Source organism: Camellia sinensis, chromosome 9 (assembly GCF_055761805.1).
Source record: "Camellia sinensis isolate YWXY chromosome 9, ASM5576180v1, whole genome shotgun sequence".
Taxonomy (NCBI): domain Eukaryota; kingdom Viridiplantae; phylum Streptophyta; class Magnoliopsida; order Ericales; family Theaceae; genus Camellia; species Camellia sinensis.
This window is the reverse complement of record NC_138969.1, coordinates 175,416,337-175,439,580: the sequence shown is the minus strand read 5'-3', so window position 1 is coordinate 175,439,580 and position 23,244 is coordinate 175,416,337. Positions and strand designations below refer to the sequence as shown.

The following is a 23,244-nucleotide window of genomic DNA, read 5'->3' as shown; positions in this document are numbered from 1 at the left end:
TTCTTACGAATAAGGCGCCGACGTGAAAAAATAATAAAGGATACCCTGGATAAAGACGTGAACGATGATAATTTTTTCTGGGTATCTGGAAATTTTGAAGACCACCAAGCCCAGATCCCAGGCCGGAGAATAAATTGGAACAAGGGTGTAGCCGGTAGGGTTACCTCGGCTGAATTCTACGCTTTTCTTTTACCTCGGTCTTCTCATCTTAAACCGTACTAACTGTTTGTCTTTTTTTATGCAGATTCGAACTTCCTCAAGTCCCAATACAGCTACCCCAACCTCAATACACTTCGCGCCGCCCTGCGATATCCAAACCGAAGTTGGACCGAGCTACTGGACTTCCAACCGACCTATCGATATAGTGGCAAACGGAAGACCAAGCTAACTGATTTCTTATTGGAAGCCTCTCCAGAACCGGACCCAAACTTGCCCCAAATCAGATTGATCCCTTTAACTGCTGAGCAAGAGATGGCCAAGAAGAGAGTCGTGCGAGCCCTTCTGACTGAAACAAATCTGACCGAGGTACCGCCAGCCGGTCAAACTCAAGAAACCGTAGTAGCTCTGCCTTCTTAACAGCCTTCATCATCTCGCCCAAAGAAGCGTGCCTGGACTACCCAAACCGAGCAACGTCTTGTTGATGAAGATGAAACCGTGGTTCCTCAAACCATTCTGCCAAGTCTTCCACCGAGCCCACAACCGGAGCGCTCTGACTGAGCTACCTCCTCCAAGTGGGCTCCAAAAATCACCTTTCAGAACCGTGCTATCACGGATTCGGACTCAGTGGTCGCAGAAAAAGACCACCTGATGGCCTTCAACTTGGCTAAAGGTGTTTGTCTTCCAGCCGACATGAGGCACCACGACTACCTGACTGAGTTGATGGCCCTTCGCTCGTCCACAAAATCCATGGTGCCGGTAAGTTGCCCTTTTACTTTATTTTTTCTAAAGAAATTTGTCCAACTTTCAGCTCGGTTATACTGAAAAAGTGTCTTACCATCCTTTTGCAGGCTATACAGAAAAACCACATCGCTCACAAGCGAGTGTTGGAACTAAGGAAAGCAACAAGGCAGGCCATGGCAGAAGCTGAAGCCAAAATAGCCGAGCTAGAAGCATCTCAACAGAAGACCGCCGAGCTAGAGGCCGAGGTCACCCATTTGACCGGACTAGTTACCTCGGCTAACGCTAATAAACAAAGGTCCCTGACTGTGATGAAAGATAAATACCTGCGTGAGTTGACCAAGCTTGAAGGCAAGAAGAACGCTGCGATCACCGAGTTGCAAAAGAAGGCAGATGACGCGGATTCAAGGTTTCAAGGAGAGAGAGGCTTTTTACATTAAGCAATGTGAGGCAGCCAAAGACTTGTTCTTTAAATGTGGATGGAGGGCAGTCGTGGCCCAGCTCGGTCATGGACCAGAGACCGAGGTTTTCAACCCTCCTCCGTATTTTATCCCGGGTTTGATGACGGAGTACGCTGCGTCCGTTCAGCAACAGTTTCTTCAGTCTGAGGATAATAAAGAAGAAACCGAGCCAGACAATACTCCGATCGGTAATGAACCTGTTGCTCAGTCAACTGAGTTGGAGCCACCGGTTGAAGATCTGACAACCAAGATACCAGATGAGACCGGGCTACCAGATGAAACCGGACTCCGAGTTATACTTGACGCGAAAATAGATGACCTTTTTGCTTGATTCTGTACCTTTTTTTTTTTTTTGGACAATTGTAACCGGGCTGAAGTAACATCCTTCTGTACTTGTGAACTTTGAATGAATGCTTCTTTTTTGTTCAAACTCTTATTTCGGTTGATTTTTATGCTTGTACTTTTACTTTCTAACTGATGTCTTGCATGAGGTTCAGCATTCTCTTGCCGAGATACTTTATCCCGGTCTTAGCATTGCAACTATAAGTATACCTGCCAATCACTCTTTAGCTGAGATCCCTACCTCGACTGAAGAATACTAAAAGTTGGTTTAATCTAGCCAACCACTCTTTAGCCGATGTCCTTACTTCGGCTGAAGAGTACCAACACTCTTTAGCCGATATCCTTACTTCGGCGAAAGAGTACTAAGAGTTGGTTTAATCCAGCCAACCATTCTTTAGCCGATATCCTTACTTCGGCGAAAGAGTACTAAGAGTTGGTTTAATCCAGCCAACCATTCTTTAGTCGATATCCTTACTTCGTCTGAAGAGTACTAAGAGTTGGTTTAATCCAGCCAACCACTCTTTAGCCGATATCCATACTTCGGCGAAAGAGTACTAAGAGTTGGTTTAATCCAGCCAACCATTCTTTAGCCAAGATCCTTACCTCGGCTGAAGAATACTAAGAGTTGGTTTAATCCAGCCAATTATTCTTTAGCCGATATCCTTACTTCGGCTAAAGAGTACTAAGAGTTGGTTTAATCCAGCCAACCATTCTTTAGCCGATATCCTTACTTCGGCTAAAGAGTACTAAGAGTTGGTTTAATCCAGCCAACCTCTAGATTGGTTTTTCCAGCCAACCTAGAGTAAAGTGTTTGGTTATTCCGACCAAACATCCTGCAACCTGGATCCTTATCTTAGGCTTAGGAGGGTGTTGGTTTTTCCAGCCAACCTTTAGATTGGTTTTTCCAGCCAACCTAAAGTAAAGTGTTTGGTTATTCTGACTAAACGTCCTGCAGCCTGGGTCCTTATCCTGGGCTTAGGAGGGTGTTGGTTTTTCCAGTCAACCTTTAGATTGGTTTTTCCCGCCAACCTAAAGTAAAGTGTTTGGTTATTTCGACCAAACGTCCTGCAGCCTGGATCCTTATCCTGGGCTTAGGAGGGTGTTGGTTTTTGCAGCCAACCTCTAAGTTGTATTTCCTGGATAACTCTTGTTGGTATGAGGCAATGTGAACCAGTGCTTTTTCTCTTATTTCTTCGGCGAGGTCGAGCTCCAATGCTATGGCTTCTCCATTCAAGTTTGGATCAAAATTTTCGCTTCTAATTGTGGGGAGGCCAACTTCTAGCGGGATTACTGCTTCCATGCCATAGGCTAAGGAGAATGGTGTTTCTTTTGTTGATCGTCGAGATGTGGTACGGTAAGCCCATAAAACATGAGGAAGTTCCTCAGCCCATTTGCCTTTCATTTTTTCTAACCTTTTCTTCAGTCCATCTAAGATGACCTTGCTTGATGCTTCCGCCTGGCCGTTGGCTTGGGGATATGCTGTTGTAGAATTGTAGAACTCTATCTTGTATTCTTCACAAAAGCCTCTAAAGATTCTGCCATCAAACTGAGTGCCATTGTCTGATATTAGGGCTTTAGGTATGCCGAATCGAGTAATGATATTCTGCCAGACGAACTTCTTCACCTCTTTTTCCTTGATTGAGGCCAATGCTTCTGCTTCTACCCACTTTGTGAAGTAGTCTGTTGCTGCGAGAAAGAACTTCCTGTTATCGGGTGCTGTTGGAAGTGGTCCTACTATGTCCAAGCCCCACATTGCGAAGGGCCATGGGCTGGTCAATGGTAGGAGTTCTCTGGCTGGTTGATGTATTTGGTGTGCGAACTTCTGACATTTCTCGCACTTCTTCACATACTTTTCTGAGTCTGCTTGCATGTATGGCCACCAGTATCCTTGTGAAATGGCTCTGTAGGCTAACGATCTTCCTCCTTGATGGCTTCCGCACACGCCTTCGTGTACCACGAACAAGAATGCTTCCACTTTGCTGGGGTGGACACACTTTAGATAAGGTCCTGTGAATGAATTTTTGTATAATGCCATAGATGGGGAGAGCCAAAATCGCTGTGACTTTGCCCTAATTTTGTTGGCTTCTTTCTTTTCTTCTGGTAAGACGCCATCTTTTAAGAATAGTATGATGGGATCCATCCATGAGGGGCATAGTTCGGCGCAACATACCTCTTCTGCTTCGAGGTCTTCAATGCTTAGTCTTGGTAAGTAGTCAATTAGCAACGGATAAAGGATGGATGTATCTGCCATTGAAGCAAAGCCTGCTAGTTCGTCTGCTCTGCTGTTTTTCTCCCTACCAATCTGTTCTATCCTCACTACTTCAAATTTCTTGATCTCTTTTCTGACTAAGTCTTGATACTTAGCCATCATGTCATCCTTTGCCTCGTAATCGCCTGAAATTTGGTTTACCATGAGCTGTGAGTCGCTGTAAACCATTAGCTTGGTGGCCTTCATGTAGGATGCTGATTTGAGATATGCAAGAAGCACTTCATACTCCGCTTCGTTGTTTGATGCTGGGAAGCCAAGGTTGACTGCTTGCTCCACAACTAGGCCGTTCGGTGAGATGAGGACTATGCCAAGTCCTGCAACATGCCGGTTGGATGCTCCGTCCACAAAGAGCTTCCACATCTCTCCAACGAATAATTTCCAGCAAGTGGAGGGATCAGATTATGCCATGGGGTCAAGAATGTTGCTGGTGTCTTCTTCAAGGTCCATACTTACTGTCTACCCCTCGCTATCTGATTAAACCAAGTCTTTATTTGTTGGTGAGTCTTGGCTTGGTGTAGCATGGTTCGCTTCTGCCTTGCTCTCTTTACTCTAGTCTGCCTTGGGGTCCGACTGAGTATCCTGCACCAGGGGTTGCGCTATTCTGGCGTCAACTTCCATCCCTAGTTCGGTTGCTTTAGTCAGGTCAACTGGGCAAATATGATGACTTCCAGGAGTAAATTCTGCGATAAAGTCTGCCAAAGCTTGGGCCTTTTATCGCGGTTCTAGGTTGGAACTTGATGTCGAATTGTCCCAACTCTACTGCCCACTTCAAGATTCGCCCAGAAAAGTTTGCCCTCTTAAACAAAGCTTTTAATGGGAAACCTGTGAGGACGACTATGGTGTGGGCGTGGAAGTAGTGCGACAACTTTCTTGAAGCCATCATTAAGGCCAAGGCCAGTTTTTCCAGTGGCAAGTACCTCGTTTCGGTGCCCAGCAATGTTTTGCTGACATAATAAATGGGCAGATGTTGGATTCCTTCTGCACGGACCAATACTGCGCTAATTGCGTGCTGAGAGACCGCCAGGTACATGAAGAGTTCTTCTCCAGGTATTGGGGTGATAAGCAGTGGTAGAGAAGACATGTATTCCTTCAAGTTTTCCAGAGCGCGGTCGTATTCTTCGTCCCACTCGAACTTGGCTTTTAATGCTAGAAAAAATGGCCGTAGTCTGTCTGACGACCGGCTAATGAATCGGTTGAGTGCAGTTGCCATGTTGGTGAGATGCTGCACTTCTTTTACTAAGTTAGGCCTCTCCAGATCCTGAATAGCTTTGATCTGGGAGGGGTTTGCCTCAATACCCCGGTTGGTCACCAGGAAGCCCAGGAATTTTCCAAATCCTACACCGAACGCGCACTTAGATGCATTAAGGCGCAACTTGTGTCTCTTCAGAATCTGGAACATCTCACCTAGGTCCCTCAGATGGTCGTTCTCATCCTTACTTTTGACCACCATGTCGTCGATGTAAGCCTCCATTGTTCTGCCTAACAACGGCTCGAACATCTTGGTGACCATTCTTTGAAATGTTGCCCCTGCGTTCTTTAGGCCAAAGGGCATGACCTTGTAGCAATACAGTCCTCTTGGAGTTGTAAAGGACGTGACCTCCTGGTTTGGTTCGTACATGGCGATCTGATGGTAGCCTCTGTACGCATCAAGAAAGCTAAGTCGGTTGTGCCCCGTCGTTAGGTCTACCAGTTGATCTATCCGTGGTAGGGGGAAGCTGTCTTTTGGGTATGCTTTGTTGACTGTCTTATAGTCGACGCAGACACGTCATTTGCCATTCTTTTTTGGCACCACGACTGTGTTGGAAATCCATCTAGGGTAGTGCACCTCTCTGATAGCACCTGCCTCTAGCAGATTTCCCACTTCTTCTGCCACTATCTCGGCGTGGTGGAGTGCCGATCTGCGAGTGCGCTAATGATTGGTCTGGCGGATGGGTGGACATTGAGTTGGTGACAGATGAAGTTTGGATCAATGCCTGGCATGTCGTAGGGCGTCCAGGCGAACACTTCGATGTTAGAGGTCAAGAATTCCAAAACCTCTAATCTTTCAGTGCTGGACAACGACGATCCGAGCAAAAAGAATTTATCCGGGTTCTTTTCATCTATTCGTACTTCTACCAAGTCTTCCACCGCTTTTTGGTCAGCTGTTTTGCCGACATCTGCGAACAATTCATTGCTCTCAAGTTCTTCCACCGAATGAACATATCCCTTGTCAGCGCGGCTGCCATTAACCGTGACAAAGCATTGCTTGGACATAATTTGGTCTCCAAAGACCTCTTCAATTACCCCGATTTTGTTGGGGAATCGCATTACTTGATGGTAGGATGAAGCTACCGCTCGTATGGCATGCAGCCATGTTCTTCCTAAGATTATGTTGTAAGTGGAAGGGACTTTTAACACCCAAAATTCCACTTATTTTGTTACGCTTCCTGTCCTGACTGGAAGGATGATCTTGCCGACTGGCCACTCTGGCATTGAGTTGAATCCGATCAGGGGGGATATGGTGCCAAGTCTTTGCCCTCCAATTTTAGTTGTTTGAAGGTGTCGTAGTACATTATCTCACACGAGCTCCCTTGGTCAATCAAAATCCTCTTGACGTCGAAATCCTTGACTCGGAGAGAGACGACCAGTGCATCATTGTAAGGGCAATATATCCTTGCCAAGTCTCTATCCGAAAAAGATATGATGTTCGTGGTTTCTGTTTTCTCCTTTTTAATGGTGGGCTGGGCATTTAATACCTCCCTCAAGTGCTCAGCCTTCTTTATCATGCCCCTGAGCTCACATACGCGCTCAGGCTCGAATACCCCATGTATTACGTTTATCACGCCTTGAGGTGGGGCGTCGATTGGCATTCCGTTCAGGTGGTTGTCATTCTGGGGGGCTGGCTGCGCCCCTCCTTCAATGTATTTGTCTAGGTGACCGGCCGCCACCAACTTCTCTAGATGTTGTCTCAATAATGTACAATTTTCAATGCGTTGCCCCTTTTCTTTATGGAAGGTGCACTGTGATCTTTCGTCGTAGTCCTTCTACGCCTATCCTAGCTTGGCAGACCATTTGACGAAAGGTTCATTACGTATCTTGCTCAGAATCTGGTAGATTGGCTTTTTGAATACCGTGGTAATGGCAGTGCGGACTCTCAACCATCTTTTATCCTGGTCTTTTCCGTTGTTCCGCCTGCCTCGTCCATTTTTGTTCGGACGTTCTACCGCGTTAACCTTTGTCGCGGTCTTTTTATTTGGTACTGTGGTCATGCTAGACTTTGATTTAGCACAAGCGCCATCTTCTTCTACCCGAATGTGTTGGTGCACTCTCTCCATTAAGGCCTCCATTGTGAGAGGCGGTGTCATAGTTTTTGAGTTTCTTAGTCTGTTCCCGCCTCGAAGGCCCCTTTTGTACTGTGCGATGGCGAGATTGGTGAGGCAGTCTCCAATTTGGTTGAAGGTCTCCCAGTAGCGGCTATTGTAGGATTTTAATGACTCTTTCTCGCCCATATCAATGGAGAGCAGTTAATTAATTTTCACCGGGGTTTTGGTGCTCGTTCTGAACCTAGTAACGAATGCCTCCGCCAATTGCGCCCAGGAGGCTATGCTGCCTTCTGGAAGTTTTTCGAACCAAGTCAAGCCTAGGTCACCAAGGCTTGATGGGAAGAGGATGCACATTAAAGCTTCGTTCCGTCGGTATACTGCCATAACCTGACGAAAGTGGCTTAGGTGCATGTAAGGGTCTGTCTTCCCTTCGTACGTGGTAAATTTTGGCTGGATAAAGCCTGAGGGTAATGGTGCATTCTCAATTGCCGGAACGAACGGCGAGCAATGGAGTCTTGCCAACGCTTTATCTGTTGGTTCGTAGGCAAGGTGCGGTATTGGCATCCCAACCTCGACACTTCCATGCATCTGAGGGGCCAACCGTTGAAGGGCTGAAACTCTGTGTGGATCGCGTGTCCTAACATCTTCCTTCTGTCGCGCCTTTTCTTCAAGCACAGTCCGTAAGTCGGACGATCTAGGCAACTTCGTTTGCCTGGATGATGTATGGTGCGTATGTGAGGGCCGATAGGTACTTCCCTCTGTGTAAGACCTTAATGATCTCGTTCTCTCAGACCTGGAGTGACGAGTTCTGGAAGTCCTTGATTGAGTGTCGCTCGTCCTGAGGCTTCTACTCTCTGCTTGCGATGTCGTGGTACGCCTACTACGATCTTCTGAGTGGCGAGGAGGCACATTGCCTTTGCGCCTCACTCCTGTCGCCACCCCTTTTCCCTTGATATGGCGCTTTATGGCCTCCATGTCCGCCGCCATCTTCCTTATCAATTCATCTTGCTCCTTCACGCGGTCCTCCAGAACTTGAGGATCGATCCTCCGCCTTTGTCTGTCAGGACTTTGTGAACGAGAGTGACGGGGGCTGTTAGTCCGCCTCCTCCCCCTTTCATCCCTCCTGGGATTCTGTCGCTGTGGCTCCAAGTCCGCCATGGGAGGGATAGAAGGTAGGCCTTCGCGCCTTGCACCCCCCTCTGGTGTTTATCCGTCAAGGGCGGACTGCGACAAATCTTCGTTGTGCGCCATTGCTTCTAAAGAGAAAAAGCTTGATCAAGAGGTTTTGTTCTAGTCTGATGTTCCCACAGACGGCGCCAATTGTACGGGCACGAAATATTCTTCCCGTATAATCCTGTTGATCATGTCTGCACTCCTCCGTACGTCGTCGCTTTACTCCCTGAAAACACAAACGTGAGCTAGCCGGCGAGTGTGTGCCGGATACCTCTCCGATGCCTAAGTCAGCAAAATAGACAAATAGACAAAAAGCTCTGTGTATTCGGGAATCAAAGTTGTGTTACCTCTCCATAGGTGATGTTATGAGTTTTTATAGGTTCCGTGTGACACAATCCTAGTAGGACTTTTACTCTTCTGTGTAGAGTCCTCCTAGGAATCACATTCCTAAAAGATAATGCTTATCCTTCAACACCCTTCTCACTGCTTGAACCAAGTGAGATGGTTTTACCATGGTCGGACTTTAATATGACCGAGGTAAGCATGGCTATGCTAAACCGCAGACTAGACCGACCTAACGTTAGCTCGGTTCTTCCATTCATTGTTCTTACCTCGGTTTCTTCAATATTAACCATTGTATGTTCAGGCCGAGATAACAAAACATCATGGTCCTGACCGAGCTAACAAATAGCCAAGTTCTGACCGGGTTAACCATAATATGCCATGACCGGGCTAACTCTGAGTGTGGCAATCGGGCTAATCGCCACGCTTCTTTAGACCGGAATAACTTCAAGGCTCTTTTTGACCGGGATAATAATAAGGCGTTCTCAGGATCGGGCTAACTCCAACTTCCGTTTTATCCAGCCCTTCTTACCGTGGCCCAATGAACGGCCCATTATCTAGCTCGGCCCAATTTATATATAAATTACCCTCTCATTTTCAAAATAAAAATTTAAAATACTTTTATACCAAATATATTTTTTATTTTTATTTTTATTCAAAATAAATATAAACATATTTAATATTTATAATAAAAAAACAATAAACTGTAAACGTTGCCAAAAGGCACGTACACGTTGGATTTATTTCTTCCAGGGTCTTTGAAAACGAGAACTTCGGCCTTTTAAATTCCAGGGTCTTTGAAAACGAGAACTTCGGCCTTTTAAATGGCATATTCCTGGGCCATTTACGGCTGTATTTCCTCTGGATCTTTCAATGATCGGAAATTGGGCTTTAGCATTTAATTCAAGGGGGATGCACCAATAAATCTCAAATTAATAACTTATACATTGTTTAGTTCTAAAAGTTTTTTTATAGACTGAAAGGTCCCATTACAATGTTTCAAACATCAGATTAATGTTTCGAACATTAAATTTCGAACATCAGATTAATGTTTCGAACATTAGATTTCGAACATCAGATTAATGTTTCAAACATTAGATCGATGTGCAAATGGGACTAAATGGAGTATAAGAAAACTTTTAGGACTAAATGGTTCAACTTTTCAGAAACTAGGATTTATGGGTAAATTTTCCTTAATTGAAACCATAGGCTACAAATAGATTTGACCAGTTAATTTTTATAGTTAACCCATTACAAAATTAAAAACAAATCACTAAAAATAAAATAAAATAAATATTTTTATTTCTTATTTTTTTTTTATTGAAGTGTTACTTTTCATATTGTTCTACACTAAACAAAGTTGGAAAAAAAAATATTCATACAAATTTTTTTAATTGTTACCAAAATAATGCAATTTCTCATGTGGAAGAATATGAGAAAATATAAAAAAAACAGAGTAAGAAATAGAAAAAATAATCGTAAACTAATATTCAATGCATATAAGTTTGTTTGGTAACGTTTACGTTTTCAGTTTATATTTACAAAAATTTTATAAACTGATTTTTGTTTATTTTTTATTTATTTTTAAAAAAACATAAACTATAAATGCGTTTGGTAATTGACAAAATGTTTAAAAAATTTTAAAAATATAAAAAGGGTGAGAAATGGCAAGTGGTGGCAAGTGCGGCGGAGACGGTGATGGAAAGTGATGACGGTGGGTGGTGGGTGGGTGACGGTGGCGGGTGGTAGCAAGCGAGCGAGTGGTGGTGGTGGTGGTGGTGGTGGCGGGTGGTGGGTGGTGGTGGTGGTGGCAAGTGGGTGGTGGCGGATGGGTGGTGATGGTGGGTGGGTGGGTGGGTGGGTGGGTGACGGTGGTGGGTGTTGAGTGGTAGCGAGTGGGTGGTGGTGGTGGCGGATGGTGGCGGGTGGTGGTGGTGGGTGGGTGGGTGACGATGGCTGGTGGTGGTGGTGGTGGCGGGTGGTGGTGGTGGGTGGGTGGGTGGGTGACGATGGCTGGTGGTGGTGGTGGTGGCGGGTGGTGGTGGCAGGTGGGTGGCGGATGGCGGGTGGTGATGCGTGGGTGGTGGGTAGTGATGGTGGGTGGGTGGGTGAGTGACGGTGGCGGTGGTGGTGGCGGTAGGTGGTGGTGGTAGGTGGGTGACGAATGGCGGGTGGTTGTGGGTGGTGGCGGGTGGTGGGTGGGTGGGTGACGGTGGCGGGTGGTAGCGAGTGGATGGTGGTGGTAGTAGTGGTGGTGGGTGGTGGTGGCATGTGGGTGGCGGGTGGGTGATGGGTGATGGTGGTGGTGGTAGTGGTGGTGGGTGGTAGGTGGCTGGTGGTGGTGGGTGGCTGGTGGTGGCAGGTAGTGGCTGGTGGTGGCAAGTGGATGGTGAGTGGTGGTGGCAAGTAGGTGGCGGGTGGTGGTGGCGGGCGGTGGATGGTAGTGGTGGGTGGTGGTGGTGGTGGTGGTGGTGAGGGGTGGGCGGTGGTGGTGAGTGGATGGCAGGTGGCTGGTGGGTGGTGGCGGGTGGTGGCGGGTGGTAGTGGCAGGTGGTAGGTGGATGGTGAGTGGTGGTGGTGAGGGGTGGGTGGTGGGTGGTGGTGGCGGAAGACGGTGATGAAAAATGGAGGCGGATGGTGGCTGGTGTTGAGTGGTAAAAAAAAAAAAAAACTCAAAACTCAAAACGGAAACACATTTTTTGTGTTTTCATTTTTTGGTCAAATTTATAAACTGAGACCACTGATTTATAAATAAAAAATTTTACCAAACAATTTTTTATTTGAGTTTTTAAAATTTTTGTAAATATAAATAGAAAATTAAAAACGTAAGTGTTACCAAACGACACCATATTTTGATGATTTTATAATTATTTTTTTTTATTTCTCAATTTTCTTTAATATTCTCCCGAAGAATAGCAACCATTCATTTGGCTGACCCTTCGTTTCGGATGTGTATTAGCTCTTTGACTTTTTAACTTTTTGATTATTTTAAATCTTGTTTGACAAATGATTTTTTTAGTTAAAAAGTTAAAACATTACTAAAAAAAAAACCAAAAGGTAACAACCCATACTAAAAAGTTAAAGATTTCATTTTCTCTCTACTTTTTGCACATCTTTTCGTAAAAAGTTAAAAAGTCATCCAAACATGGGTTCGTTTGGTTTGTATTTCTGAAAAATTTTCGGGAAATTTTCTCTACAAATAAGTTTTTAAAAGTAATCAAACCAAACAAATTTTCTCAAAAAAATTTCTCAAAACTTGTAAACCAAACAAGTTTTCCAAACAAATCTCTCTCTCACATACATCAAATCAATCACTTTTTCCAAAACTCTCTCTCAAAATAATTTTCCAAAATATCTTTTGAAAAAAATCAAACCAAACAACTTTTCGTACCTTTTATCTCTAAAACATATCTCTCAAACACAAACCAAACATACCCAAATGATGGGTTCATTTGGTTTGTATTTCTGAAAAATTTTTGAGAAATTTTCTCTACAAATAAGTTTTTAAAAGTAATCAAACCAAACAAATTTTCCCAAAAAAATTTCTCAAAACTTGTAAATCAAACAAGTTTTCCAAACAAATCTCTCTCACACACACATCAAATCAATCATTTTTTCTAAAACTCTCTCTCAAAATAATTTTCTAAAACATCTTTTGAAAAAAACCAAACCAAACAACTTTTCGTACTTTTTATCTCTAAAACACATCTCTTAAACACAAACCAAACATACCCAACTAAGTTTTTTTACATCACATTTTAGCTAAAAAATCAAAAAGTTACTAAAAAAACTTGTTCCCAAACGAGACCTAGCCTGGGTTAAAAAGTCTCGTTTGAGATAGATTTTTTTAATTCTTTTACTTTTGTGAGAGAAAAAATAAAATAATAATAATTTAAATATAACATTTTATCTTATTAGATAAAAAAACTTATTTTATTTATTTTTATTAAAATAATCTTAATCCAACCCAAACCTTCATCTCAAACATAGCCTGAATTGTCTCTCCTGTGGGGCCCACGCAAGAATTATTCGTAGGTCCACTTGTCAGTTAAGCATGTGGCATATCCTCCATAGTGTATCAAACAACAATGATTCATCCCATTAAAAATATCACCACTAATAGTACTAATGCATTAAAAAATTAAAAAAAATTAAAAAAAAAATACAACTCCAAGACTAAAACATCACATCATTAATGACGAAACCCACTGCCACCTAATTAGTGGGAGCACTAATTAGTTCTCCCAAACATTTTTCGTGTATCAAATTATTTCTATTGTGGGAAGTTGGTTATTAGGCTCACAGCCGAAATAGCAGAAACAGCCTCTACAAAAACAAATAGATTTAATGTTTGTGAATTCAAGGTAAGAAATTCTTTGATAGATTATCCATATTTTGGGATTGCTGCCAAAACATATCCAAGAATTAAAACAGAGTTTCAGCTTTGATTTAGAAACTAAAGTATGAGCCTTTGTTTGATAATGCACTTCAGATCTTTCGTATAAATTAATAATAATAAAAAAAAGTCTATTTGCTAAACCCTTTAATAAAGAAAATTATTTTCAATCACTTTAAAGATCGAAATGTGGCCGATATAAATTTATTGCATTTTTTCACAAGTCATATAACCACAGTGGGTTTTACACTCGTTCTATAAAATAATTTTATTTCAAATTAATCACGTATACCGATATTTCCATGGATATAAAGTAATAGAATAATATTAAAAATTTCAAAAATTCTATTAAAATTTTTACCAAATGTCCCATATGGACCCTACACCCATATAAGACATTCGGTAGAATTTTTAATAGAATTTTTGAGATTTCTAATATTTTTAAAAGTAATATATTTGAACAAGGCTACTTATTTCATCAAGAAAATTACCCACACCGGTGTTAGGCTGTTTTTTTTTTTTGGGTCACATTTTTTCTTTTGGGCTTTAGTGTCTTTTTTTCCCCCCCAAAATTATGTTAATTTTTTAAAAATTTTTGATCCGTCTAGTGTAGAGAATTTTTTTTTAAAAAAAATTGAAATATTCGAAAAAAAAATTTAAAAACCCAATACCAAAATTTTAAATATCCGAAATTCTAAAATCTTTTGAAAATTTTAAAAAAAGACTCACAAAAATAAACCAACGAAAAAATCATTTAAAAAAAAAAAAAAAAAAACAAATCTCAAACACCAATTACACAAATATGAACCCACGTACTTAGACAATTCAACTTGCTTATTCAAAGTAAAATCAACTACGCGAGTACTAATTACAAGTGTGAACTGACGTACTTGAATAACCCAATTTATTTGTTCGGATAAAATCACCCACCTTAATAGCTTTCTAAGATTTTAAGGTCATATTGAATTTAATGAATTTAATTTTAAATGAATGTGAAAAGTCAAAATGCGAAGCATATGTGAGAAAACCTAGCGATATGTGAAGTGAATGATGAATCGGTTGGACTTTTCAACTGGGTTTCTTTTTTTTTTTTTAACAAGAAAAAAAAGAGAAGATGTTTTGAGCCTATTTATATTTGTAATATATTATACTACTTTAAATTTGGGAGGCCAATTTTGAGCCAATTGTTTGAGGCCTAAGGCACACGCCTTAATGGCCTTAGCCTAGGGCCGGTTCTGGTTATGCCTCAAGTGGTGTTTTGATTATAATTATTGAATGGCAAATATAATTTTCAAAATAGGCCATCTATTTTTTGCTTTTAAATGTAATTTGATCATTTAAGGGGGTTTTATGTGTAAATCTTAATAAGTGCATTTATTGTTCAATAGATTTAGTGATAATTAATATCATTTTTATCAAACATTATTAAAAAAAAAGTTACTAATTGTTAATTTTCAGCGATAATTTAAAAAATGTCACAAAAAATGTCATTAATTATAAGTTTTAACAACAATTTAAAAAAACCATTACAAAAAAGTCACTACTTTTTAACTTTCAGTGACAATTTGAAAAATTTGTCACATAAAAACGTCAGTAATTGTAAATTTTAACAACAATTAATAATAATCGTAATGAAAAATCACTCATTGTTAATTTTTAGCGACATATAAAAAAGCATCACAAAAATTATTTTTAATGTCTATCACTAATGAAAATTAAATCAAACTATTAGGACCTATTCAATCTTCTTCTTCTTTTTTATTTTTTTTTATTTTTATTTTTTATTTTTAATGTAAATACATTTTTTACCCATCTCTGCACTACTTTTTCCGACCACAATGCTATGGTAAACATGTAATTTTTTTTATTACATTTCATTTAGGACAAATCATATTCATAAATTTTATAACTCGTCAGTAGTGTTTAATTGACTTTTTATAGTTTTGATTGTATGAATTTTATTTTAAAATTTTTAACTTTGTGTCAATTTTTATGAACAAAACTTTGTGTCAATTAAAGCTAATTTCTTTTCAAATAGAACCAAAATTAGTAAGCAAAATAATCTATGCACTCTAATTGAAATGATGAAAGAGTTGATGTCCAACTTAAAATGGTACATTTCTTTTTCAATGTATCATTTTGTACTTGAAAACTATCTAATTACTTACGGGATATCAATTGAACAAAATTGATACCATAAGAAAAAAAAGAACAAAATTCATAAAATTAAATTACAATGACCAAATCAACACAACAGAAAAATGACAAGAATCACTCACTTAATAATCCCATTACTTACGTCAATTTTTAATACAATTGTAATACATCAAAATTTGAAATATTATTAGACATACTAACAAACATCTTACAACATTTTTTTTTTAAATTTACAAATCGATAAAAGAGTAATACAAATATGAAAAATATTACATCAAATTGAATAACTAAAGTCCAAACAATAGCTTGAAAGTGCACTATCACGACCCAACCCTCGCCCCAAGGGATTAGCGAGGTGACCATCCAGTAGTCCGTGATTACCGAAGACCTTCTTAAATAGACTCATAATTACAGGGGCTTGCAGAAGCATACAAAATAAAATAATTTGACCAATGAACTGTGCAGACTTATATGAAACAGAAGAAATTTGCATCTTCATATACATAAGCATAAGCATAATACTATACACAAAACATTGTCATAGTTTAGGGTTAAACCTTGCAAATAAAAACAGTTTCACTGTCTTTAAGTACATCTTAATTACATATCAAAAGGAATAACTACACAAAAAGAAGCCTTAAGCTTGACACATCTGGAACCTCAACGTGAGGCACAATGGTTGGCTTTACAAAAACTAAGTCCAAACAGATGCTACTAAGCCTAGTCTTGCGCTTGGTCATCTACATACATATATATAAAAGGTAAGTTGAAGCTTGATGAATAACAATAACGTCAAGGTTTAATGAATGATGTCCCAAATTATAATTCCAAAAATTAAAGTTTCAAATCATAATAGAATTAGATATGTGTTCAAACTTGTAATCAAGCATACGTGGTATATCCATTAGCTTAATAGAGCAGATGGTCTCATAAGACCTATTCAGATTAGACAGATGATTATGCATAATCAGAACAGATAACCATTAAGGTTTAACAAATAGTTTCAAGAGTTGGAACCCACAGAGATCTCTAATAATGGATAACAGATGCTAAGAATGCCACGATTACATTCTAGAAAATGGACAATCATTCATTCATTCAGAAATTATCAGTTCAAAAAGAAATTATAATTTATAATTCAGAAAATACTTTTAACAAACATAACTTTACAGAGTTGTTACTCACAGATAGCTCCTCAAACAAATTGGGCAAAATAAAGTGCACGACCTATACAAACACATACTAAAGCTACACACATTCCTAAACAATTTTTTATTTAATTCAATCCTTATTTAGTGTGTTTCTAACTCATTTGTTTATTATCATTGTCTAAATGATTGCTTAAGAATGCCTATAGAGGCATAAGGATGAAAGTATGCATTTGGAAGTGCATTTCAAAAATGCTGAAAATAAGGCAGTTTGCTTGAGCGCAACTTTGGTCGATCGAGCGGTCTGCAAAACTCTGCAAAACTTTTGGATGCTGAAAATCTAGGTTCAAGCCAACTTTTTAGTCGCTCGAGCCGTGTGCAATATATAGCTGAGTTCGCTCAAGCACACACTTGGTCGCTTGAGCCAACTACAAATGTCTGTAAAAGTGCTGACAGCATGCAAAGTGCGTTCGAGCGACAAATTGTTCACTTGAGCGGTGAGGTAGAATTCTGGAATTTCTAGAACAGAGGTGAGCTTCAAAACACTTAGTTTCAAACCATTAACTTGCATGGCTCATATTCATCTCAAAAGAATACCTAGAAACTCTTCAAAATCATGGAGTCAAGTCCAATTTGCAAAATCAAAGCTCAAAACCTTGTTCACTCTTCAAATTCAAGCTTCAAACTTCATATTTTACACATGCATGTAATAACTAATTAAGTTCTTTATTTTCAAAACATCAACAATTGAGATAGTAAATGCAAAATTAAGATGAATTCTCAAAACTTAGCAAGGAAAGCTTCATGCTTGTATGAACTTTATTGAAATTAAATCCTAAGATGAAGAATGATGCATGCATGTGCTCAATTAACTCATATCTTCCTTAATCAAGTTAATTCTAGTTATTTTCTCTCAAATTCTTATAAATGATCCTACAACTTCATGGATTTTAGCTTTTACACTGTGAATTCTACAAGAATTTAGAGTGATGATCTTACCTTAAGATTGAATTGAGAGTGTGGTAGCTAAATCTTCTCAATTCCTCTTCAATTCTCTGAGTCACTACAACATTTTCTTAGTTTAGTGGCATTTGAAAGTGCCACAAAATTATTCTTCTAATGACATTTTTCGGTCTTGTGGCATTTTGAACAAGTGCCACTTTTATCGGTGCCACGGTAGATACGAGTGCCACGATAGACACTTGCAAGTGCCATTGCACCATCATGGCTGAAAACATTCAATGACATTTTAATGTCATGATAGATATTATTTGTGGCACTATCAAGCGCCGTTAAAAAAAGAGTTAGGCACACTTATAAGTGTCATTACACCATCAAGACTAAAACTTTTCAGTGACACTTTCATGTCATGGTAGGCACTATTCGTGACGCTATCAAGTGCCATTAAAGAAGACTTGCAATCTAAAAAATGCCACGATATCGATTTTTAATGACGCTTATTATGCCTCAATTGATAGTTATAACGCCTTCATAAATGCCACTAAATCCAATTCATTTGTGCCATTAAATAGATATAAGTGCCATTGGAACTTATTTTAGTGACACTTTGCAAAGCTACTATCACTACTACAAAATGCCACTTATATATTTTTTTCATTGACACTTTTAAAAGCTACAATTATGCATGCGTAAATACCTATAAAAATTGAATCAATTTTATAAACAATTAAATATTAATTGCCACATCATATATTAATTTGACATCCATTCATCTTGTAATATTTTCATAATAATAAACAAATATTACCACCATAAGATCATCACATCAAAAAAAAAAAAAAAAAAAACACAATCAATTATTTATTATTGAAATATAAATTTATTTATATTGCACAAAAAAATCCCTTGCCAAAATTATTAAATATTCTACCACACTAACAAAGTTAAAGCAAAAACAATTTAAAAGAAAATTATTCCAACCATAAGTTCTGAAAAGCCATAGTGATATGCATATTCCGGAGAGAAAAATTATCAAAAATAAAATCAGTTCCCAAATTCTCAACCTCACTTGTATAAATATTCTCGGCTAGCATCCATAACTTGTGAAATCTGCATCCAAAAGATAAACATATGAAGGTAATTGAAACTATATTAAGTTAATATAAATTTGTTAATAAAATTAGTATTTACGAAAGAAATATACCACAAATGGAGCAGGCCAAGCAACATGAGCTCCAATAGCTTGTCCAATTGTTTTGACAAGTCCATATGATCGGATCAAGCTCTCATTAGGTTTGATTGGCACTTGAACATGTACCTCCCAATAGTCAGGTCCCAGTTCTTCCCCTTCTACTTCTTTAGATGCGTCTGTGCTTTTAAGTACTCCGATTGCAACTGTTTCTGTTGGCCTAATGATACTTTTTAGAACAACTATATCTCCCACCTGTAAATCAAGATTTAACTACTTAAGTAATTGTATATTTAAAATTAAATTGCTAATATTAAAAAAAAAGAAACTAGTACAAAGTGCTAGAGTGAAGATGATCATAACTGAAAGTGATATGGATTTCTCTAGTAGATAAGCAAGCCAAATGCTTTAATCACTTAATTGGTTCACTACACTACAACAAATTATATAAAAGTAACAACCGTGAAGCTTTACACCATATCAAACAATAGCTTAAAAAATCAATAACAACCAAAAGCACCAATCAATGACAATGAAAACCATGTCCATTATCAATATCAGGATCACCTAACCTCAACGATATAAATCAAATGTAATTGTGAAAAATGACAATCAACTAATTACTTTCAAGCAATATTTTGAGAGAATCGGAAATAGCCCATGCGGTAATAAATGATGCAAAGATGTCTTGTTAAAGCTTTAAAAGAAAATTAAATTAATTTTTAAAAAAATAATAACACAAACTTCGTCATGTCATGATTTAGACTATGTAGCACATTTTGTCTAGATTTAAATAATGAAATTTATGTTCGCAATATTCATTCCTTGGTTAATTGTAAAATAAATGTTGCATGCTATTCTAAAATAAAGTTGGAAGTAATGTAATCTATATGATTAGCTCTTAGTAGGTACCTGAGTAAGAGAAGTATCTTGTATTGATGACAAAGACCATGCTTGATGTCGAGCTGCCATGTCGAGAGGAGTAGAAGTTGTTGTGGCCTAACCAAATTTGAACTATTTAATTTTACAAACACACACACATAGATATATGTATGCATATATAGTGTAGGAAAACATTAATTAATTATAAATTCTATTAAAAAAATTACATGATTAGATGTGTTTGTCAAGTTATTCGGAGCATGTTGAACATGGGAAACTTTGGATCTTAGCTCCGAATTTTCAGCTTCCATGACATCCATTGTTGTGTCATGGTTTGCTTTATGACCAGATGTATCTCTCCATAAATTAGACGGGGAGACACCTAATCCATACATGCGAACTCGTCCATGTTTTTCTTTACCCATCACTTGTCCAAATGCATCATTTGGGCCCTTATTTGATAAATTTGCATTTAAGGTTGTCCTCTCATTCATTTCATCCTATAAAGTTGCAAAAAACATAACTTAATATATACATTTCAATAACTCAACACTATAATGTGGAAATTTTAACTAATCTACAAGTTCAAATGGACATAATTATTTGATACATACTATCATTGCTTTCGTTGCCTCAGGAGTTCCTGTCTCCTTTGTATAACATACTTTAAACATGTGAGCACGAGTTGGAGAGTGTCCCAACTTATTTTTCTACAAAATAATATTTTCCAAAATATAAATTATATCATTATGTCACATTATGTATACCTTACCATATTAAATATACAACATGAAAAGAGGAATTAACCTGCTCCTTTCGAACACGTGGAAAACTTTTTGTTCCAGTAGTATGATTATACTTTCGCTCTGCACGACTTGCTTTGTTTTTATCACTTTGTGCCTAAAATTACAAGTGCATAAATTAATGGCGTCCAAACTACAAGAAGTAAAATAACATATAATGATCAGATCGAGTATACCTTTACTTCTTCGATGGCCCAATACTTAATAAGGTGTTCCCACTGATCAGCATATACTCTACTATCTTTATAATGCTTTTGTTCGTCAAAACTCAAGTGGTTCTTATAATAATTTTTCTTTATGTTTGCCTTCCAATCTTTTAACTTCTTACCAGAGCACTTCATAACCCACTTCCTAGCATGACTTGGAAGATCAAACTTTGACTGAAAAGAGAGAGAAAGAGAGAGAGAGAGAGTGAGAGAAGAATACAATAATAAAAAATTAATCTTCCCACATAAAAAATTAAAAATAAACAAAATTATAAAGAGTGTTGTTTTAATCACATTACTCATGTTTACTATTTTTCACATGTGATCATCTTTCACACAATATTGTGTCATTTACCTGTACAAGTGCCCATATGTGATCTTTGTAATGTTCTGGGACTTTATGCCAATTCTTGTAAGTGAGTGGTGCATTTTTCCCATCACGCACAATAGTTCCAATGAACGATGATAACTTTGTCGCCAATTTGTCATCAGGTTGGCCAAGTTTGTTCCAATTGACTGTTAGGCGCTCATCATCACGAGTACCCCAAATATTACGCATTTGCGTGGGACCTCTAGTTTTCTTTTGTCCACTAGCACCATCTAGTTATAATAAATAAATAAATAATAATACTAATAATAAATTATATACGAAGAAATAATAACATTTTTATAAGGTTTAAACTTGCATACCTGCATCATCATTGGGTTGACTAGAATTTGGCTGTATCTCAGATGAAGTTGACTCACTAAACTCACCAACATTGCCTGAGCGAAACTGAAAATATGGGTCCATAGGCTTTTTGCTTTATAGATGAATCCTAGTATGATTCAAGTAAAATAGACAAATCAAATTGTAAACTTAGAATGATCCAAATAAATTATTTGCAAATGAACAAAATACTTGAAGAAAATTAACAAATTTTTTTTTGTGAATTCACCTTTATTGCGTTGCTATCTTGGTAGTGACTAAATGTAACATATAGTCTCATAAATATTTTGTAGCCACATATGAAAATCACATAGTTAAATTAAAAATGCATTATTCATTCTTCAAACAATCAATTAAATTAACAAAAACAATGATAAAGAAAGAGAACAAAATGAAACTATAGAATTGTTTTCAAATATAAATAACTGCCAATGTTCAATAAGTTTAACAGTCACATAAGATATAATTCTTCCTCATCTCCATCATCATGGACATCGTTGTCTCTTAACACCTGAGAAAGTGGTGCATCTACAATTGCAGCAGACATGTCTGTCCGAACCAAATCAAAGTTATTGTCCCCATCACCACTTTGTGTATTGCATACAACACTCTGCAAGTATGCATCCACATTGTCCACAGAAGACCCCGCATTCATATCATAAAAATCTCTCGGATTTATCTTGATAGCAACTTGCCAATCTTTGTGTTTTAGGTCTTCTACATACATTACCTGTTCTGCTTGAGAAGCCAACACAAAAGGCTCAGCATCTTTCATTAATCGTGTAAAGTTGACTAGTGTGCAATCTTTATCTTGTCTTTTCCCTGATTGTGACACCCAATCACCTTTAAATAACACGACCCTCTTCCCAAACAAATAATCTAACTCAATTATATCTGTTAACACGCCATAAAATGTAACATCTCCAGAGACCGGATTTCCATCTCTACCACTTGCAAAGCTTCGTGTTTTTGCCGTGACAATAATCCCACTATTTTGAGTTTTCCTCTTTCGCTCAATCTCCTTAGTATGGAACCTAAAACCATTTATCAAGTATCGCTTATATTTTGTGAAAATTCTATTTGGACCATGAGCCAAACATCTAAGCTCTTCAGTTATTTGACTATCCCCTGCATTATGCAATTCCTCAACCTGTTTTCAGACAATTGATGACATAACTTTTGTAAGTGTTGAATGAAATTAAAGTTAATATCAAATCAAATTTTAAAGAACTTCAAAACACTGCTTACATGTTTATCAAACCATGTTGGAAATGTTTCACTATGAATGCGATCAATGGCCATTTCACGAAGACGTGGATTTTGTATGGAAACAAGTCTACGGTGTTGTCTGTATGCCATATAAAAGATTTGTGAGGGTGTGGCAAAAGAATGTAAAATAATAATAACAATAATAATAATAATAATAATGAAATTGATTACACATGTCGAGTGTCTTACTCAATAAATTTGTTGACTGTCTCACAATTAAATAGCACATATCGATGTGCCTTTTCTTTTGTGCCATCATCCATTGTGTCTATCACGCCCTTACCTAATGGTCGGCCAGGCATTGAGAAAATAGATAATCCTTCGGTACCATTACCCCCCTCATCATAATTTCGAGACATCCGATTGAATTGTGTCTCAACACCTTCCATATACCTCGAGCAAAATGTCAAGCATTCATTTGCAAGGTATCCTTTTGCCATACTACCCTCCGGTCGACTTCTATTTCGCACATATGACTTTAATCTACTCAAGTACCTATGGAGAATTGGAATTTTTTTAACTTTTTTTTTCTTATTCATCCTTACAACAGGAGAAAAAAATAAAAAATAAATAAGAGCAAACTTATGCAAGATCTCATTGAGACATTTAAACAAACACTAGCATGTCATTATATAAAATCACAACATAAATACAATAATAGTAAATCACAATTAACCCTTGATATTAAAAGATGAAAATTAATACATTCATGGGTTAAAAGATTAGATTTTCATATTGT

At 38.2% G+C, this 23,244-nt stretch overlaps 2 protein-coding genes and 2 long non-coding RNA genes across 4 annotated transcripts; 1 reads left to right on the top strand and 3 right to left on the bottom strand.

The window, feature by feature from the left end:
• The first annotated feature begins 244 nt into the window (after positions 1-244).
• LOC145798865 (uncharacterized) lies at positions 245-1,788 on the top strand. Its single transcript, XR_014340646.1, has 2 exons — positions 245-915; positions 1,008-1,788. It is a non-coding gene; the product is annotated as an uncharacterized LOC145798865 (long non-coding RNA).
• Positions 1,789-18,307: 16,519 nt separating this feature from the next.
• Positions 18,308-19,664, bottom strand: LOC114269436 (uncharacterized). Its single transcript, XM_082888086.1, has 3 exons — positions 19,549-19,664; positions 18,652-18,891; positions 18,308-18,557 (listed from the first exon to the last, which is right to left on the bottom strand). The coding sequence occupies exons 1-3, from the start codon at positions 19,606-19,608 to the stop codon at positions 18,513-18,515; spliced, it is 345 nt and encodes a 114-aa protein (XP_082744212.1). The 5' UTR covers positions 19,609-19,664; the 3' UTR covers positions 18,308-18,512.
• A 48-nt stretch (positions 19,665-19,712) lies between these two features.
• LOC145799936 (uncharacterized) lies at positions 19,713-21,320 on the bottom strand. Its single transcript, XM_082889578.1, has 6 exons — positions 21,218-21,320; positions 20,883-21,127; positions 20,498-20,701; positions 20,326-20,418; positions 20,133-20,228; positions 19,713-20,018 (listed from the first exon to the last, which is right to left on the bottom strand). Exons 1-6 carry the CDS (start codon positions 21,318-21,320, stop codon positions 19,713-19,715), a joined length of 1,047 nt encoding a protein of 348 aa, XP_082745704.1.
• A 933-nt stretch (positions 21,321-22,253) lies between these two features.
• On the bottom strand, positions 22,254-22,828 carry LOC114290853 (uncharacterized). Its single transcript, XR_014340645.1, has 3 exons — positions 22,695-22,828; positions 22,485-22,584; positions 22,254-22,386 (listed from the first exon to the last, which is right to left on the bottom strand). It is a non-coding gene; the product is annotated as an uncharacterized LOC114290853 (long non-coding RNA).
• Positions 22,829-23,244: the final 416 nt, after the last annotated feature.

Coding starts and splice junctions, on each gene's coding strand:
- LOC114269436 (XM_082888086.1), bottom strand. CDS start 19,608: ATGGCAGCTCGACATCAAGCATGGTCTTTGTCATCAATACAAGATACT. Junction 18,892..19,548: donor AAGATACTTCTCTTACTCAG/GTACCTACTAAG, acceptor CTTGATTTACAG/GTGGGAGATATAGTTGTTCT. Junction 18,558..18,651: donor CTTGGCCTGCTCCATTTGTG/GTATATTTCTTT, acceptor TTTTGGATGCAG/ATTTCACAAGTTATGGATGC.
- LOC145799936 (XM_082889578.1), bottom strand. CDS start 21,320: ATGGACCCATATTTTCAGTTTCGCTCAGGCAATGTTGGTGAGTTTAGT. Junction 20,419..20,497: donor GGGCCATCGAAGAAGTAAAG/GTATACTCGATC, acceptor TTGTAATTTTAG/GCACAAAGTGATAAAAACAA. Junction 20,019..20,132: donor AGGCAACGAAAGCAATGATA/GTATGTATCAAA, acceptor GCAACTTTATAG/GATGAAATGAATGAGAGGAC.